The sequence below is a fragment of the Panthera uncia genome, chromosome X, assembly GCF_023721935.1.
Source record: "Panthera uncia isolate 11264 chromosome X, Puncia_PCG_1.0, whole genome shotgun sequence".
NCBI lineage: Eukaryota > Metazoa > Chordata > Mammalia > Carnivora > Felidae > Panthera > Panthera uncia.
The window spans coordinates 83,238,735-83,256,969 of NC_064817.1; the positions used below are offsets into that span (position 1 = coordinate 83,238,735).

Below are 18,235 nucleotides of genomic sequence, written 5' to 3' on the forward strand. Positions count from 1 at the left end.
GACAAGAGGCCCATGGAAGAGGGTAGGAAGGGTGGAGAGGCGGTGCACGCTCCACGGACTGGCGGGAGGGAGCCGGGGCGGAGGGGCGGCCCGCCGGCCAAGCAGAGACCCCGAGTCTGGCTCACAAAAGCGGAGGGGCCGGACGGAGTGTGTTCCGACAGCAAGCGGGATTTAGCATCTGGGAGGTCATAAGTTAACAGCTCTGCTCAGAAAGTGGGAAGGCTGGAGGACAAAGGGAGGGAGAATTGCTGAGCCCCGGGACGACAGAGCTCAGTTTGGCGGGGAACAAAGGTGCTCGCCAGCACCATCTCCCTCGCCCATCCCCCAGCCAAAATCCCAAAGGGAACCAGTTCCTGCCAGGGAACTTGCTTGCTCCGCGCAAACACCCAACGCTGTGCTTCTGCGGAGCCAACCCTCTGGCAGCGGGTCTGACTCCCTCCCGCTGCCACAGGGCCCCTCCTGAAGTGGATCACCTAAGGAGAAGCGAGCTAAGCCTGCCACTCCTGCCCCCATGCACCTTGCCTACCCACCCCAGCTAATGCGCCACATCCCCAGCTCCACAAGCCTGGCAGTGTGCAAGTAGCCCAGACAGCCACGCCACCCCACAGTGAATCCCGCCCCTAGGAGAGGGGAAGAGAAGGCACACACCAGTCTGACTGTGGCCCCAGTGGTGGGCCAGGGGCAGACGTCAGGTCTGACTGCGACTCCACCCACCAGCTCCAGTTATACACCACAGCACAGGGGAAGGGCCCTGCAGGTCTGCACCACTCCAGGGACTCTCCAAAATGACCAACGGAAGAATTCCCCTCAGAAGAATCTCCAGGAAATAACAACAGCCAATGAACTGATCAAAAAGGATTTAAATAATATAACAGAAAGTGAATTTACAATAATAGTCATAAAATTAATTGCTGGGCTTGAAAACAGTATAGAGGACAGCAGAGAAACTCTTGCTACAGAGATCAACGGACTAAGGAACAGTCAGGAGGAGTTGAGAAACGCTTTAAACGAAATGCAAAACAAAATGGAAACGACGACGGCTCAGATTGAAGAGGCAGAGGAGAGAATAGGTGAACTAGAAGATAAAGTTATGGAAAAAGAGGAAGCTGAGAGAAAGAGAGATAAAAAAATCCAGGAGTATGAGGGGAAAGTTAGAGAACTAAGTGACACACTAAAAAGAAATAATATACGCATAATTGGTATCCCAGAGGAGGAAGAGAGAGGGAAAGGTGCTGAAGGGGTACTTGAAGAAATAATAGCTGAGAACTTCCCTGAACTGGGGAAGGAAAAAGGCATTGAAATCCAAGAGGCACAGAGAACTCCCTTCAGACGTAACTTGAATCGATCTGCACAACATATCATAGTCAAACTGGCAAAATACAAGGATAAAGAGAAAATTCTGAAAGCAGCAAGGGATAAACGTGCCTTAACTTATAAAGGGAGACCTACAAGACTCGTGACTGATCTCTCTTTTGAAACTTGGCAGGCCAGAAAGGATTGGCATGAGATCTTCAATGTATTGAACAGAAAAAATATGCAGCTGAGAATCCTTTATCCAGCAAGTCTGTCATTTAGAATAGAAGGAGAGATAAAGGTCTTCCCAAACAAACAAAAACTGAAGGAATTTGTCACCACTAAACCAGCCCTACAAGAGATCCTAAGGGGGATCCTGTGAGACAAAGTACCAGAGACATCGCTACAAGCATAAAACATACAGACATCACAATGACTCTAAACCCGTATCTTTCTGTAATAACACTGAATGTAAATGGATTAAATGCGACAACCAAAAGACATAGGGTATCAGAATGGATAAAAAAACAAGACCCATCTATTTGCTGTCTACAAGAGACTCATTTGAGATCTGAGGACACCTTTAGATTGAGAGTGAGGGGATGGAGAACTATTTATCATGCTCCTGGAAGCCAAAAGAAAGCTGGAGGAGCCATACTTATATCAGACAAACTAGACTTTAAATTAAAGGCTGTAACAAGAGATGAAGAAGGGCATTATATAATAATTACAGGGTCTATCCATCAGGAAGAGCTAACAATTATACATGTCTATGTGCCGAATACCGGAGCCCCCAAATATATAAAACAATTACTCACAAACATAAGAACCTTATTGATAAGAATGTGGTAATTGCAGGGGACTTTAACACTCCACTTACAGAAATGGATAGATCATCTAGACACACGGTTAATAAAGAAACAAGGGCCCTGAATGACACATTGGATCAGATGGACTTGACAGATATATTTAGAACTCTGCATCCCAAAGCAACAGAATATACTTTCTTCTCGAGTGCACATGGAACATTCTCCGAGATAGATCATATACTGGGTCACAAAACAGCCCTTCATAAGTATACAAGAATTGAAATTATACCATGCATACTTTCATACTACAATGCCATGAAGCTTGAAATCAACCACAGGAAAAAGTCTGGAAAACCTCCAAAAGCATGGAGGTTAAAGAACACCCTACTAAAGAATGAGTGGGTCAACCAGGCAATTAGAGAAGAAATTAAAAAATATATGGAAACAAACAAAAATGAAAATACAACAATCCAAACGCTTTGGGACGCAGCGAAGGCAGTCCTGAGAGGAAAATACATTGCAATCCAGGCCTATCTCAAGAAACAAGAAAAATCCCAAATACAAAATCTAACAGCACACCTAAAGGAAATAGAAGCAGAACAGCAAAGCAGCCTAAACCCAGCAGAAGAAGAGAAATAATAAAGATCAGAGCAGAAATAACCAATATAGAATCTAAAAAAACTGTAGAGCAGATCAACAAAACCAAAAGTTGGTTTTTTGAAAAAATACACAAAATTGACAAACCTGTAGCCAGGCTTCTCAAAAAGAAAACGGAGATGACCCAAATAGATAAAATCATGAATGAAAATGGAATTATTACAACCAATCCTTCAGAAATATAAGCAATTATCAGGGAATACTATGAAAAATTATATGCCAACAAATTGGACAACCTGGAAGAAATGGACAAATTCCTAAACAACCACACTCTTCCAAAACTCAATCAGGAGGAAATAGAAAGCTTGAACAGACCCATAACCAGCGAAGAAATTGAATCGGTTATCAAAAATCTCCCAACAAATAAGAGTCCAGGACCAGATGGCTTCCCAGGGGAGTTCTACCAGACGTTTAAAGCAGAGATAATACCTATCCTTCTCAAGCTATTCCAAGAAATAGAAAGGGAAGGAAAACTTCCAGACTCATTCTATGAAGCCAGTATTACTTTGATTCCTAAACCAGACAGAGACCCAGTAAAAAAAGAGAACTACAGGCCAATATCCCTGATGAATATGGATGCAAAAATTCTCAATAAGATACTAGCAAATCGAATTCAACAGCACATAAAAAGAATTATTCACCATGATCAACTGGGATTCATTCCTGGGATGCAGGGCTGGTTCAACATTCGCAAATCAATCAACATGATACATCACATTAATAAAAGAAAAGAGAAGAACCATATGATCCTGTCAATCGATGCAGAAAAGGCCTTTGACAAAATCCAGCACCCTTTCTTAATAAAAACCCTTGAGAAAGTCGGGATAGAAGGAACATACTTAAAGATCATAAAAGCCATTTATGAAAAGCCCACAGCTAACATCATCCTCAATGGGGAAAAACTGAGAGCTTTTTCCCTGAGATCAGGAACACGACAGGGATGCCCACTCTCACCGCTGTTGTTTAACATAGTGCTGGAAGTTCTAGCATCAGCAATCAGACAAGAAAAGGAAATCAAAGGCATCCAAATTGGCAAAGATGAAGTCAAGCTTTCGCTTTTTACAGATGACATGATATTATACATGGAAAATCCGATAGACTCCACCAAAAGTCTGCTAGAACTGATACATGAATTCAGCAAAGTTGCAGGATACAAAATCAATGTACAGAAATCAGTTGCATTCTTATACACTAACAATGAAGCAACAGAAACACAAATAAAGAAACTGATCCCATTCACAATTGCACCAAGAATCATAAAATACCTAGGAATAAATCTAACCAAAGATGTAAAAGATCTGTATGCTGAAAACTATAGAAAGCTTATGAAGGTAATTGAAGAAGATATAAAGAAATGGAAAGACATTCCCTGCTCATGGATTGGAAGAATAAATATTGTCAAAATGTCAATACTACCCAAAGCTATCTACACATTCAATGCAATCCCAATCAAAATTGCACCAGCATTCTTCTCGAAACTAGAACAAGCAATCCTAAAATTCATATGGAACCACAAAAGGCCCCGAATAGCCAAAGTAATTTTGAAGAAGACCAAAGCAGGAGGCATCACAATCCCAGACTTTAGCCTCTACTACAAAGCTGTCATCATCAAGACAGCATGGTATTGGCACAAAAAGAGACACAGAGACCAATGGAATAGAATAGAAACCCCAGAACTAGACCCACAAACGTATGGCCAACTCATCTTTGACAAAGCAGGAAAGAACATCCAATGGAAAAAAGACAGTCTCTTTAACAAATGGTGCTGGGAGAACTGGACAGCAACATGCAGAAGGTTGAAACTAGACCACTTTCTCACACCATTCACAAAAATAAACTCAAAATGGATAAAGGACCTGAATGTGAGACAGGAAACCATCAAAACCCTAGAGGAGAAAGCAGGAAAAGACCTCTCTGACCTCAGCCGTAGCAATCTCTTACTCGACACATCCCCAAAGGCAAGGGAATTAAAAGCAAAAATGAACTACTGGGACCTTATGAAGATAAAAAGCTTCTGCACAGCAAAGGAAACAACCAACAAAACTAAAAGGCAACCAATGGAATGGGAAAAGATATTTGCAAATGACATATCGGACAAAGGGCTAGTATCCAAAATCTATAAAGAGCTCACCAAACTCCACACCCGAAAAACAAATAACCCAGTGAAGAAATGGGCAGAAAACATGAATAGACACTTCTCTAAAGAAGACATCCAGATGGCCAACAGGCACATGAAAAGATGCTCAACGTCGCTCCTCATCAGGGAAATACAAATCAAAACCACACTCAGATACCACCTCACACCAGTCAGAGTGGCCAAAATGAACAAATCAGGAGACTATAGATGCTGGAGAGGATGTGGAGAAACGGGAACCCTCTTGCACTGTTGGTGGTAATGCAAACTGGTGCAGCCACTCTGGAAAACAGTGTGGAGGTTCCTCAGAAAATTAAAAATAGACCTACCCTATGACCCAGCAATAGCACTGCTAGGAATTTACCCAAGGGATACAGGAGTACTGATGCATAGGGGCACTTGTACCCCAATGTTTATAGCAGCACTCTCAACAATAGCCAAATTGTGGAAAGAGCCTAAATGTCCATCAACTGATGAATGGATAAAGAAATTGTGGTTTATATACACAATGGAATACTACATGGCAATGAGAAAGAACGAAATATGGCCCTTTGTAGCAACGTGGATGGAACTGGAGAGTGTGATGCGAAGTGAAATAAGCCATACAGAGAAAGACAGATACCATATGTTTTCACTCTTAGGTGGATCCTGAGAAACTTAACAGAAACCCATGGGGGAGGGGAAGGAAAAAAAAAAAAAGAGGTTAGAGTGGGAGAGAGCCAAAGCATAAGAGACTCTTAAAAACTGAGAACATGGGGCGCCTGGGTGGCTCAGTTGGTTGAGCCTCCGACTTCAGCTCAGGTCACGATCTCACGGTCTGTGAGTTCGAGCCCAGCGTCGGGCTCTGGACTGATGGCTCAGAGCCTGGAGCCTGCTTCCGATTCTGTGTCTCCCTCTCTCTCTGCCCCTCCCCCGTTCATGCTCTGTCTCTGTCTCAAAAATAAATAAACGTTAAAAAAAAAAATTAAAGGGGCGCCTGGGTGGCTCAGTCGGTTAAGCGGCTGGCTTCGGCTCAGGTCATGATCTCGCGGTCGGTGAGTTCGAGCCCCGCGTCGGGCTCTGTGCTGACAGCTCAGAGCCTGGAGCCTGTTTCAGATTCTGTGTCTCCCTCTCTCTGACCCTCCCCCGTTCATGCTCTGTCTCTCTCTGTCTCCAAAATAAATAAACGTTAAAAAAAAAAAATTAAAAAAAAATATTTAAAAAAAAAATATTAAAAAAAAAAAACAAAAACTGAGAACAAACTGAGGGTTGTTGGGGGGGTGGGAGGGAGGGGAGGGTGGGTGATGGGTATTGAGGAGGGCACCTTTTGGGATGAGCACTGGGTGTTGTATGGAAACCAATGACAATAAATTTCATGTACTGAAAATAAAATAAAATAAAATAAAATAAAGGTTTAGTAGAATTCAACTGTGGAAAAAAAAATAAAAAAATAAAAATGTTATACAGGTCAAATAGAATTTCAGTGGGCTTAATCATTTTTGTAAAATTACTTCTATGATTATGCAAAAGTAATATGTCCCTAACCAAATCCAGAAAAATGAACATTCTTGAATAATTTCCAAAGCTACCTCTAAAGTTCAATTATTTATAATCAAATTGTGGTAAGTGGAATCCATGGCTAGGAGTTAGGATCAGACTACAAGAACTTGTAAATAAATGGGACCTCCTAGCTCATTCAAGTTTGTTTTAAGATATAATCACAAATAAAATCTGGTACATATACTATGCATTAATCCAGGACTCATTAAAATCCCCTAACATTAATTTTTTAAGTATGAAGAACAATTTCCCAGTTCAGATTAGTGGGAAACATATTTGGTGTGATAATGCCAAAAATTCTATCGTTAAGTAAGTTTCTGCCTGTTTTGCTGTTTTGTTCCTTGGGGAGGGAACAGTATCATGAATGGATGATACTCATCCTTCATATTTCAACTCAAATGCCATGTCTTCAGGATAGCCTTTTTTAATTCCCTAGACTAGGTTAGATCCCTCCATTATATATTCTCATAGAAACTGTATTCTTCCTTCACAGCACTTACCACTAGGTGAGATAACCTATTTAGTTGTATCACTAGTCAATTCTTTTCTAGCGTTCTCACTAGACTGTCAGTCAGCCCCTTGAGAGCAAGGATCACGTCTAGAGTCTGGTTCACCACTTTATCTCCAGTGACTTTCACATAGGTGCTCAGTAAAAATTGGTTGAATGAATCTGGAACAAAAATTGTTGCAATTGCTTTGAAACCATCCTCTTCCCTTCTCTTGCCTTGTAACTATAAGCACCAACTTTCATAGATGTGGCTCCATAGACAAAATGGAAGGTGGTTAAGATTTGCTGGGTCCACTCTTCGACACCCATGTCACTAGGATAAAGTGTGGTGGGAAGGAGTTATTAAAAAAAATATGTGGGGGCACTTGGGTGGCTCAGTCAGTTAAGTGTCCAACTTTGGCTCAGGTCACAACCTCTCAGTTTATGAGTTTGAGCCCCGGGTGGAGCTCTGTGCTGACAGAGCCTGGAACCTGTTTCAGATTCTTTGTCTCCCTCTCTCTCTACCCCTCTCCCACTCACGTTCTGTCTCTCTTTCTCTCTCAAAAATAAACATAAATTTTTTTTTTAATTTTAAAAATGAAAAATTTTAAATAATTTAAAAAAAGAAAAAATGTGATTTTATGGGGCACCTGGGTGGCTTAGTCAGTTAAACATTTGACTATTGGTTTTGGCTCAGGTCATGATCTCATGGTTCATGGGTTTGAGCCCTGCATCAGGCTGCACAGCTGGCAGTGCAGAGCCTGCTTGGGATTCTCTTTCTTTTCCTCTCTCTCTGCCCCTCCCCCGCTCACACTGTTTCTGTCTCTCTCAAAATAAATAAATAAGCTTAAAAAAAGAAAATATGTGATTTTAGAAAAAAAGCAAATACATACATAATTAGAAATGTTTTGGTTCCATCCCATCTAACACTGTATTTTTCTTAATATAAAATATTAACTTTAGGAGATAAAAGTAATGCTAAAAATTAAAAGAGTGGGCCAACTCCACACCTTCACCAACATACTGGCCACATCTTTATCTCACTTCTAGCTTTCCTTGAATATTCTTCTAATTATAAGGGTCTGAGACACAAGGTACACAGACTGCTGAATGGTAAAACATAACATATTAACTGGTTAGTGCCCAAATTTCATTTTTTTTCGATGGATCAAAGGGATTTCCTATAAATAGAGTTACACAATTAGAATACCTTTAAAGAGAACTACAACAAAATGAACGTTTTCCATTTTTATAGTTCAGAACCCTTTCCCTCCTCCACAGAACCCCTCTTCCATTGTTACTTATGTTTCACACACTAGTTCAGGAAGCCACATGGAGAGTAATTAACCTCATCTGCTAAAAATGAAGAGAGAAGGAAGGAGTTGAGGAAACACTCATCTTTCACTAAGTGAAATGTGAAGTACAAACTCATTCTCAGCTATAAACCTTTTAAGGTAATTAAATGAATGGAGAGTGGCAACAGAAATCTCTATCACCAGCTTTAGCAGTCAGAAAAGGAAATTCCCTAATTTTGCAATTCTACTACAAAACCTCCTGAAGGTTATGTGTACCAACGCCTTCTAGTTATCTTTCATGGGGCTTGATTATACCCAGGCACGTTCATGGTTCGAATCTGTAAATCATCCCAACTCTAATACTTCTGATCTAAGAGTGAGTTCAGGTTAAAATAAGTTGGAGGAGGTCTCAGACCAGTGAAGGCCTTTTAGGTCTTTATTATTTGCTGTTCTCTGCCTGAACTCTCCTCCTTTACCCCCTGCTCCTTGACCTTGTTAATCTCTACTATTCTCCATAAACCGTAAGTTCTGTGACGGCAAGAATAGTGTCTACTTCATCACCAGTGCCCTGGCACATAACATATGCTCAATAAATATTTGTTGAATGAATAAAGGGAAACTAAAATACTTTAAAAAATTATTAAGCCTCAAATAGAGTTCATAAACTCAAGACAAGAGAAAAAGAATGAGGACATGTTTACCTGAGCATTCGGTGTAGTTTATGAGGTGTCATCCCACATCCATCATCAGTAAAGGTCAAACAAGATTTGTTCTTGACCTCCTCGACATCTATAAAGACCGTCCTGGCACATACATCTGGATCTACAGCATTATCTGCAAAAGGTAGAAATCTGTGATATTAGATCCCTTTTTCTAGTACTTCATCAAAATCTCTACTTCAGTGCCCCAAGACAAAGAAACTATCCTTTATTCCCCTCATGTGGATGTCCCCAAAGGTGGGCAGGGAGCTTTAATGATAGTGTGCTTACTAAGTTACAGGGAATGAGAGACGTGGCTGCAGATGGGGTTATGAAGCTGATTTCTAGATTTCATATAATGATTGAGCTACAATCTGCCTTTCTCCTTTCACATTTCTGGGTCTGTGGGAAAAACAACTCCTATACACAAAGCATTTTGCTCCATTTCATATTACTACTTCTTTCTTTTAGCCACTTTACTGCTCATGAACACGTAAAGGGTGGCTATGGAGAACAGCTGAGTGTGCAATGTATACAAATAGATGCACGCTCTACACAGTACAGTGCATTTGTGAATGTTTTATTTTCTACTTTTTGACATCACGTCCTCTGTTAAAGAACACAGATATTAACACCATCCCTGTTTACCACCTAAGGAGCACTGAAAGAGAAGTTCAAATCGAAACATTTAATTGCTGGACTAGATTCCAGTGAGGGTAACAAGCATGCTTAGAGAAGAGTGATTCTGCTTTAGCACTCTGTAATAGTCTTAAAGGTGAAGCTGACCAACCCTCATCAAATAGAGAACACAGAAGTTAAGCAGAAAAAAAATTATATGGAAAGTTTTGCGATTCCTCCCCAGTTAGGTCTTCATAATGGGCTAATCATTTAAGACTCAGGAGACAGCAGATATAGCTATATTCTAACATATGTACCATGTCTAAAACCGCAGGGGGTATCAATGTCTAGAGGCCACTTCTTTCTATTTTCAAATTTTGTAATGTTTATTTAGTTAGAGAGAGCACACAAGCGCAGGGGGAGAGGAAGAGAGGGGGGAGGAGAGAGAGAGAGGGAGAGAGAGAGGGAGAGGGAGAGAGGGAGAGGGAGAGAGAGAGGGAGGGAGGGAGGGAGGGAGAGAGAGAGAGAGAGAGAGAGAGAGAGAGAGAGAGAGAATTCCAAGCAGGATCCACGCTGCCAGTGCAGAGCCTGATACAGGGCTTGAACTCACGAACCCTGAGATGATGACCTGAGCCAAAATCAAGAGTCAGATACTTAAATGACTGAGCCACCCAGGTGCCCATAGAAACCACTTCTTTCTGCCACAGGCACCAGTTCACATAACTGGTGGTCACTGACACATGTACTGTAAAACTAGTCTCATTAGGGCTCACTGGTCCGAGAGGGAGGGCAGTGTGTACAATCTGTTGGATGGGCTCCCTAAGCACTCCTGTCCCTACTAGCTCTTTAATCAAGACAGAGACTAACCCTTCCAGCCCCCTTCCCTCTCCCTGGCATCCTTACTGATACCACATGGCTAGGCTGAGAGAGCCAGGTGGGGTCCTGGCTGTATACCTGTCCCACTACCACCGTTCAAATCATGGCATTTCTCCACTGGGAACATCTAAGCAAGAGAAGTATTACTCATATTCAAAATATCAATTTTTATAATATAATTAACAGTTTAAGCTACAAACACTTAGATGTGTGTCATGGCCATCAAATAAAACAAGACACAGATTAATTTCAAGGGTCATAATGGCGCTGCCTGTGCCATTGATAGAAGTCATTAACTGTAACCAGCAAAAGTCTTAACAGCTGTAAGCCATCACCAATAGCCCCAGAAGGGAGTTATGAGGTCTGATAGTCAATCTTTAAGGACTAGGTAGGGCCAAAGCCTTGTGTCATGTGGTAAATCAAGCGGGCCAACTTTTGGCAGAATTGGAAGTTTGATGTGCAATAGAGGCTTTATCATAAATACAGTCTTTGTGTAAGAGGCAACAGTTTTTTCTTTAAATGACAAAAGGATTCAGCATTGTGAAGCTGCTCACATTGTTTCAAGAAACTACTTGGCAAGCAGGCCCTGAATTGTTCTGGGACTTATCAGTTACTCTTGCTGGCAGGAAGCCAGGATCACTGAGATGGATACCTTTACCTTGTCAACCAACTGGGCATCATTTCTATTTTGCAAACTTTGAACACAGGAGGAAGTTTTCCTAACACTTTATGAACATTCACAGTTCAAACTGGTCACACGTATCAATTCCAAGTTTATATAACAGCACATTCAATGAATCAACACGGGCTTCTCACAAAATCACTTTGACTTCTTTGCTGTTTCCTGCGCATTTTGCCCAAACTTTATTAGATGCCTTTTTTTTTTTTTACAGGGACATACCAAAGAGTTTTAACACAGGCACTCCAGGGGTTACAAGGTAGCTTCCAGGAGCAGCTAGATATCTTATCTCCTTGGCTAGAGGCTGCTGGAGTCCGGGGAGGAAGGGGCACACAGGAGGCCAGGGTCAGCTCCAGCAGCAGGGAACAAGACAACAGCAGGCAGCAGTTAGCACAGCTTACCCTTATTTTCAGTTTGAAGTGGCCTTTCCCTTGGTCTCAACAAATGACATTATAATAGTGAGCCTCAGCAAATGACTTTATAAGAATATGGCACCAATCTGGTGGCTGGTTTCAATCCAACCTCTTGCTGTCTCACCTTCCAAAAATTTATCAACACGTTGCACAGGCTATCCCAGCCCACCCGGCCAACGCACAGGTAGGACAGTGAGAGAACCCCTGCTCCCCTCCCCCTGCCCACCACTCAGGCAAGAGAGGCAGTACCAGACCCTGGGATGTCTTAACCCCCAACATGGCCCATACAAGCTTGCGTGCTACCAGATCCCAAGGAGTCTTGTCTCTCCTCACCTGGCCCCATGCTACCCTGAGTGGGAGGGAAACCCTATCTCTACCTCTCCTTGCCCCCACTGAGGCAAGAGCATGAGAAACCAGATCCCAGGGAAATCTATCTTATCCCTTAACCTGGTCCACGCAACCCCTGGTCTTCTAAAAGAAAGCATTCTATCTAAATGAAGCCTCGTACCTCATCAGAGCCTGGGAGGCAACGGGAAACTGTCCCATGATAATCTCTCTGGGACAGATAAAATGGAAAGTGGGAGGGGACTTTAGGGCTGCACTTCACAAGCCTCCCATCCTCTCCTGTTCCAGGAGGACAACCTATGTGGATTCTTGCAAAGTCGCCAGGGCCAAGCTGCTGCCCTACAGACATCCTGCATGTATCTAAAAGCATTCTTGTCTAAAATTAAGGTCATTACCTACCAACACAAGCCTATTCTTCCTCTGTTCCATATACAGTAAAACCCTGGATTGCAAGTAACTTGTTCTGCAAGAGTTCACAAGACAAGCAAACATTTCTAATCAATTTTAACTTGATAAATGAGCGATGTCTTGCAATACGAGTAGTACGTGCAGCCAATCGTCACATGATCACAACCAAACCAATGGTTCTTGAAATTCACTTTGATATACGAGTGCTTTGGATTATGAGCATGTTCCGGGAATGAATTATGCTCACAAACCAAGGTTTATATATATATATATATATATATATATATATATATATATATACACACACACACACACACACACACACACACACACACATACACATATATAACGCCAGCATCCAAAAGACCTCAAGTGTGAAATTCAAAAATCCTGGTTTGTCTCTCACTCTTTTACCCCATGCATCTCTAAGCTCTCCCCCATCTTCCTATTTATGGTCCCACTGTCAGTTTCTTAGTTTACAGAGTGTATTCCCTCTCATCTGGATTATCACATTAACCTCCTAGCTAGTCTCTCAAGGCCATGACTCTCTTCTCCAATCCATCTTTCACCTGGTTGTAAGATTAACTTTCTTGCAGCACAGCTCTGCTCATGACTTCCCCCTGCTCAGAAAACTTCAGACTAAAAGGCCCAATACCTGAGCCTCCCAGTCACATCCTGGTCCTAGTCTGCCTTTTCTAACCTTATTATCTACTTGGTACTTGGAGCAAAAAGACCTGGGCTTGAGTCCTGGATCTGCCACTTACTAGACCTACAACCTTGGAAAAGTCCATTAAATTCTGAGCCTCTGTATCTTTATCTGCAGGATGAGGATAATAAGGATGGTAATGACAGTACTAATATTAATTGTAATAAGGCCGTTGACTTCAGAGAGTAAAGTTACAAATGTATTTGTGAAGGCTCTTTATCAGCTCTCTAACGACAGACAGTTTTGACTACTTGTAAACTCCCTGCTCTAATTAAACTCAACTACTCAATATTCTTCATGCCTTTGTTCACACAGTTGTTCCTTTTGCCTGGAATGCCCTCCCCTCCCCACATCCATATGCACATGTCCCAATCCTTCAAATCTCAGCTCAAATGTCACCTCCTCTACAAAGCCTTTCCTAACCCTCCTCTTCCTGGTGAGCTGGAAGCCATCCCTCCTTCCTCTGAACTCCCACAGCATTCGAGATGTGGATCTTTGCTGATGCACCCCTTTCTGTTTTGCTGTTATACAAAGCATAAACCTCCTGGACATGTTTTATCTCCCCCTACTAGAAAAGGGAGTCTGTGCTGTGCTCATTTTTGTGCCTACCACAGTGGCCTTGCCCACAGTGTGTGCTCAATAAATATTCACCGGATGAATGATTCACTAGAAAATTAATACATAAGTGGAGAAGAAAACCCTATTGAAGGAACACCTAAAATGAAAGCTTTGGGCTACCAGTTAACATTTTGCTCTCCTCTTTTTCCTATTAGTAATATTACCACAAAGAGTTGTGATTTGGTGTTTAAAATCTGGGTTTTCAGGGCACCTGGGTGGCTAAGTTGGTTGAGCATCCGACTTCAGCTCAGGTCATGATCTCACGGTCTGTGAGTTCGAGCTCTGCATGGGGCTCTGTGCCAACAGCTCAGAGCCTGGAGCCTGCTTCAGATTCTGTGTCTCCCTTGCTCTATGCCCTTCCCCCACTCGCAGTTTCTCTCTCTCTCTCTCTCAAAAATAAATTTAAAAAAATTAAAATAAATAAAATAAAATCTGGGTTTCTATATGCATGTGTGCAGGCATGTGTCTGTGTACAGAATGCACATACACATTTGCACTCATAGGAGACATCTTAGGCCAGGCTCAGGTTAATTGAATGTTTAGGAGAAAAATAATATGGCATATTCAAAATTACAAACAGAACCCACTCCTTAAGTCACCTGTAAAGTTCGGGACACAGTACAGCATAGGCATGTATGGTTTTGCACAGTTCCACTGTGAGAGAATAATACATCTCTGTCTCCCATTTTCCCCTAAATAAATTGCTCCTTTTCCCTCTTTTTTTTGTACGTTACATGCACAGAGATCTCATTCCACTGTACAGACCTTCGCTCAAAGCATGGTACAAAACCTTAAAGATACCTGTTCTCTAGGATTCAGAATGTGTCAATGTCACTTTTTTCCCCCTGTACCTTCAAAAGAACAGTCATACATAATGTAAGCATTCTTGTTATGGCCAAACTAATCCTCACAGTTCTCTGTCACCTTTCCAAATAACTCTCCTGACCCTCCTGCTGCCCGCTGACTTCTTGGCTCAAGACAATTCACACTGCATGGTCATAGCAATTGCTTTAAGTAGGGGCTGGGGTTCATCTAGCAAGCTTTGAAACCACTTTCAAGATTTTGTACCGTGCTACCTTGTCCCATAAACGTCTCTCCCTTCTTTCAATTTCTGAAATATTTACAATGTGCTCTGTGTGCTGCATTTGGTCTGGGAATGCCTTTCTTCTTTGCTTTCCACACAGTATTTAGCACACTACTGCAAAAGCTGATGTACTTGGCTTCAAGGGATCAACTGAAAACGCTTTAAAAGCAAACATCGGTGGAGCGAGAGGTTAAGTGCTCAGTATTCATTCCAGCGGTGTGAGGGCGCTCGTGGACCACGGACCCAGCCCTCCGCAGTCGCAGGGAGCCAAATGCACTCGTGTCATCTCTTAAGGGATGTCCCATCATTCCCAGATTCCCTGGTCCCAAAAGTTGAAGAACTCCGTCTTCCAGACCTTTCCTCAGGACCCTATCGGGTCCTCCGCAATGCCCCTCTGCTAACTTGACGCCCTCCGTCTGTCGCCAGTGCCTGCGGAGCCCAGCTGCCTCAGGGCCCTGTATTTTTATGCATCACGTTTTGATTATTAACTAAGCTATCCTAAAGTGCCCGGAACATCACGAACCAGAAAGAAAACGCACAAGGGAGTCCTAACTCTTCCGGCACACCTTGTTTCCTGAGCTTTATTCGCTGGACCTCGCCCCCTACCCCCACGCCTGGCGAGATAGCCGTCCCCCTCGGCCTGCGGGGTCGGGGCCGGTCCCGACGCCCCCACGCCAGCCCCGGCCCGCCCCGCGCGGCTCCGCGCATTCCTCTCGCGACCGCGGCACCACGTTGGCACCGCTGCTTCGGGCTATCGCGGCCAGGCCCGCCCTCGCCACTCACCTAGCAGCTCCGCGATGGCACTGAAGGGTCGCGTGTGGCTGCTGGAGTTGCTCTGTAGGTAGCGGGGGCTCATCTGGGGGCGAGAGAAGGTCCCGTCCCGCGTGAGGCCTCGGCCCGCCGGGCCCTCCCCGCGCGCCCCCCGCAGCCCCTCGGGCCCCCGACCTACCGTGCTCAGGCGGATCCCAAAGGCCTGCGGGCCGCCGCCCGGCCGGGCAAGCGCGCTGCCCGGCGCGCCAGGGCCCGCGGGGGCCCCTCGGTACAGGAGCATTTTTTTGGCCGCCACGATACTCGCTTGCTGCCGCCGGACTCCTCGCCCGGCAGTCCCGGACTGGCCCTCACTCACTCTCCCTCGCAACTGGCGGCGGCCGTCTGGGGTTGGCCCTCCCTCGCTCCCACCCGCAGCTGGCGGGGGCGGGGCGCGCTCCAGCCACCTGTCCCGGGCGGGAGGGGTGAGGCCGGCGGAGCAGAGCGGCGGCCCCGCCCTGTCAGCACCTCTCCCGACCCACAGACTGCCCGCCGGGGCGGCCTCAGGGCCGTACAGAAATATGGCGACCTCCTGACAGCCTCTCCTTGATCCCCGCCCCTAATTAATTCTTGGCGTTTGCCATAGGCCAGGCCGCCGAGCGGGAAAGCGCGGGGGTGGAGGGGTGCGCGGGGAGGGGCGGGAATGAGGCAAGGGAAGGGAGAGGATGTAGGGATTTCTGGAACAGAGTCCCAGTTAGGCTGCATGACTAACGGGCAGGATAAGACAAGTCTTTCAAGTTCTAAAGACTGCAGTTTTGCTATCTGGGAAGATAGCAGGCTCGCGTGGTGGGAAAGCATTCTGACTCCTCTGGCTCCAGTGCCTCCAGAAGCACCCAGAAATTTCTGGAACGCAATTGGCAAATCATCTTCAAAGCTTTTCAAGTGTGTGTGTGGGGGGGGGGGGCGGCTGTTTATAAAAGAAAAAAAAAATGGGATGCACTTAAATGCTCCAAAATACGGTATTGGTTAATTTATGGGGTGCCCATGAAATGGAATACTATGCAGACCTTAAAGGCCATGTTTGTAGATGAATATTTATAGATGTGCAAAATATTCATGAAGGAATTAAAGAAACAAGAAGTTACAACATATTGTGTAATGTGATATCTTTTTATTGGAAAAACAAGGATGTATATGCATATATATATATTCATACATACATAATACATATGCATGCATATACACACACAGTGAATAACACTTGAAATGATGTATTCCACGATATCTCCAGGTCTGGAACTCTAAATTTGTTTCTTATTTTTCTTATTTGTATTTTCTAATTTTTGTGCTACCACACATACACTATTTGATAATAGAAAAAAATTTTAATATTTATTTTTGAGAGACAGAGCATGAACGGGAGAGGGTGTGTGACACAGAATCCAAAGCAGGCTCCAGGCTCTGAGCTGTCAGCACAGAGCCCTTGTAGATCTCGAACCCACAAACTGTGAGATCATGACCTGAAATGAAGTTGGATGCTTAACTGCCTGAGCCACCCAGGCACCCCAAGATATTTTTAATTAAAAAAAAAACTATAACATTCCCTGGTATGGATGAACTATAATTTATTTGACCATTCCTCTATGAAAACTCTGGTTGTTTTCAATTTTTTTTTGACTACACAAAAAATGCTGCCTCAGACATCCTCATGTATAGATCATTAATTTCTGGTACTGTAATTTCTATAAGATATTGCTGTCTAATAGCATGTGCGTGGTTAACTTTAATAAATACTCTTAGGTAGAGGCAATTTGCCCTCCTAGCAAGTCAGCTATTTTGCTGTGCTCATAGCACTACATATCAGATCCTGCTTTTTTAACTCCTTCCAATCTTTTGAATAAAAAATAGCATCTCTTTATTGTTTTAATTTGCATTTCCCCAACTACGGGTGATGCTGAATCTCTTCTCAAATATTTATTGTACATTTGAATCTTCTTTTATATAAATGCCTGTTTCTATCCATTGAGCATCATTTTCCTCCCACTGGGTTCTTTGCATTCATCCTTTTTTTTTTTTTTGGTATCTTAAAAATTGTGTTTCAAATACACAAAAGTACAGAGAATGATATAACAAATCCCCATATACTTATTATCCAGATTCAAAAATTATCAAGACTTTGCCATACTTGCTTTATACGTTCTTTTTTTTCATTTCTGTAACCATTTTAGAGCAAATTTGACATCATTTTACCCTATATACTTCAGTGTCCTCTAAAAATATGGACACTTTTCTAAAAAAACAAACTGTGATGCCACTTTCACACTAAACAAAATTCATTAACAATTCTCTGATGTCCTCTAGTGCCAGTCCATATCCTGATTTCCTCAATTATCTCAAAAATATGCCTTTTTACATTTGGTTTGTTTAAATCTAGATCCAAACAAGATGTACACATTGCACACGGGATTTGTCTTAAACCTACTTTAAACAGTCTCCCCTCTTCTACTTCACGCTATTGACTTGCTGAAAAAAACGAAGTCACTTTTACTGTTGAATGCCATACATTCTTCTCAGGTGTCTGTTTGCTCCCTCATGTTGTCACTTAGCCTGATCCTCTTGTTAGAATAAGTGGAACTTAGCTATAAATCATGAGTTGGTTCTAAAGGCTTGGTTCTAAAACCTTCATTAGATTCCAGGACAAAGATTTTTCTGAAAAAAGGAATGCTTGTAGATGGTGCTGTATACTTCCTGTTACATCACATCAGGAGGTACATACTATCTAAGACTTAGTGGTATTCAGTTTGATCAGTGGGTTCAGGTGGAGGCAGC

The 18,235-nt window shown here is 43.0% G+C and overlaps 1 protein-coding gene across 2 annotated transcripts in view; it reads right to left on the bottom strand.

Annotated features, from left to right (window-relative positions):
- MORC4 (MORC family CW-type zinc finger 4) overlaps positions 1-15,970 on the bottom strand; it is a 61,116-nt gene extending 45,146 nt beyond the window's left edge. For both annotated transcript variants that reach the window (XM_049644749.1, XM_049644748.1), the window contains exons 1-3: positions 15,609-15,970; positions 15,443-15,515; positions 8,916-9,048 (exon numbers count right to left, since the gene is read on the bottom strand). In XM_049644749.1, the coding sequence (XP_049500706.1) occupies positions 8,916-9,048; positions 15,443-15,515; positions 15,609-15,710 (308 nt within the window). In that variant the 5' untranslated portion in view covers positions 15,711-15,970. The remainder of the gene's footprint in view (positions 1-8,915; positions 9,049-15,442; positions 15,516-15,608) is intronic.
- Positions 15,971-18,235: the final 2,265 nt, after the last annotated feature.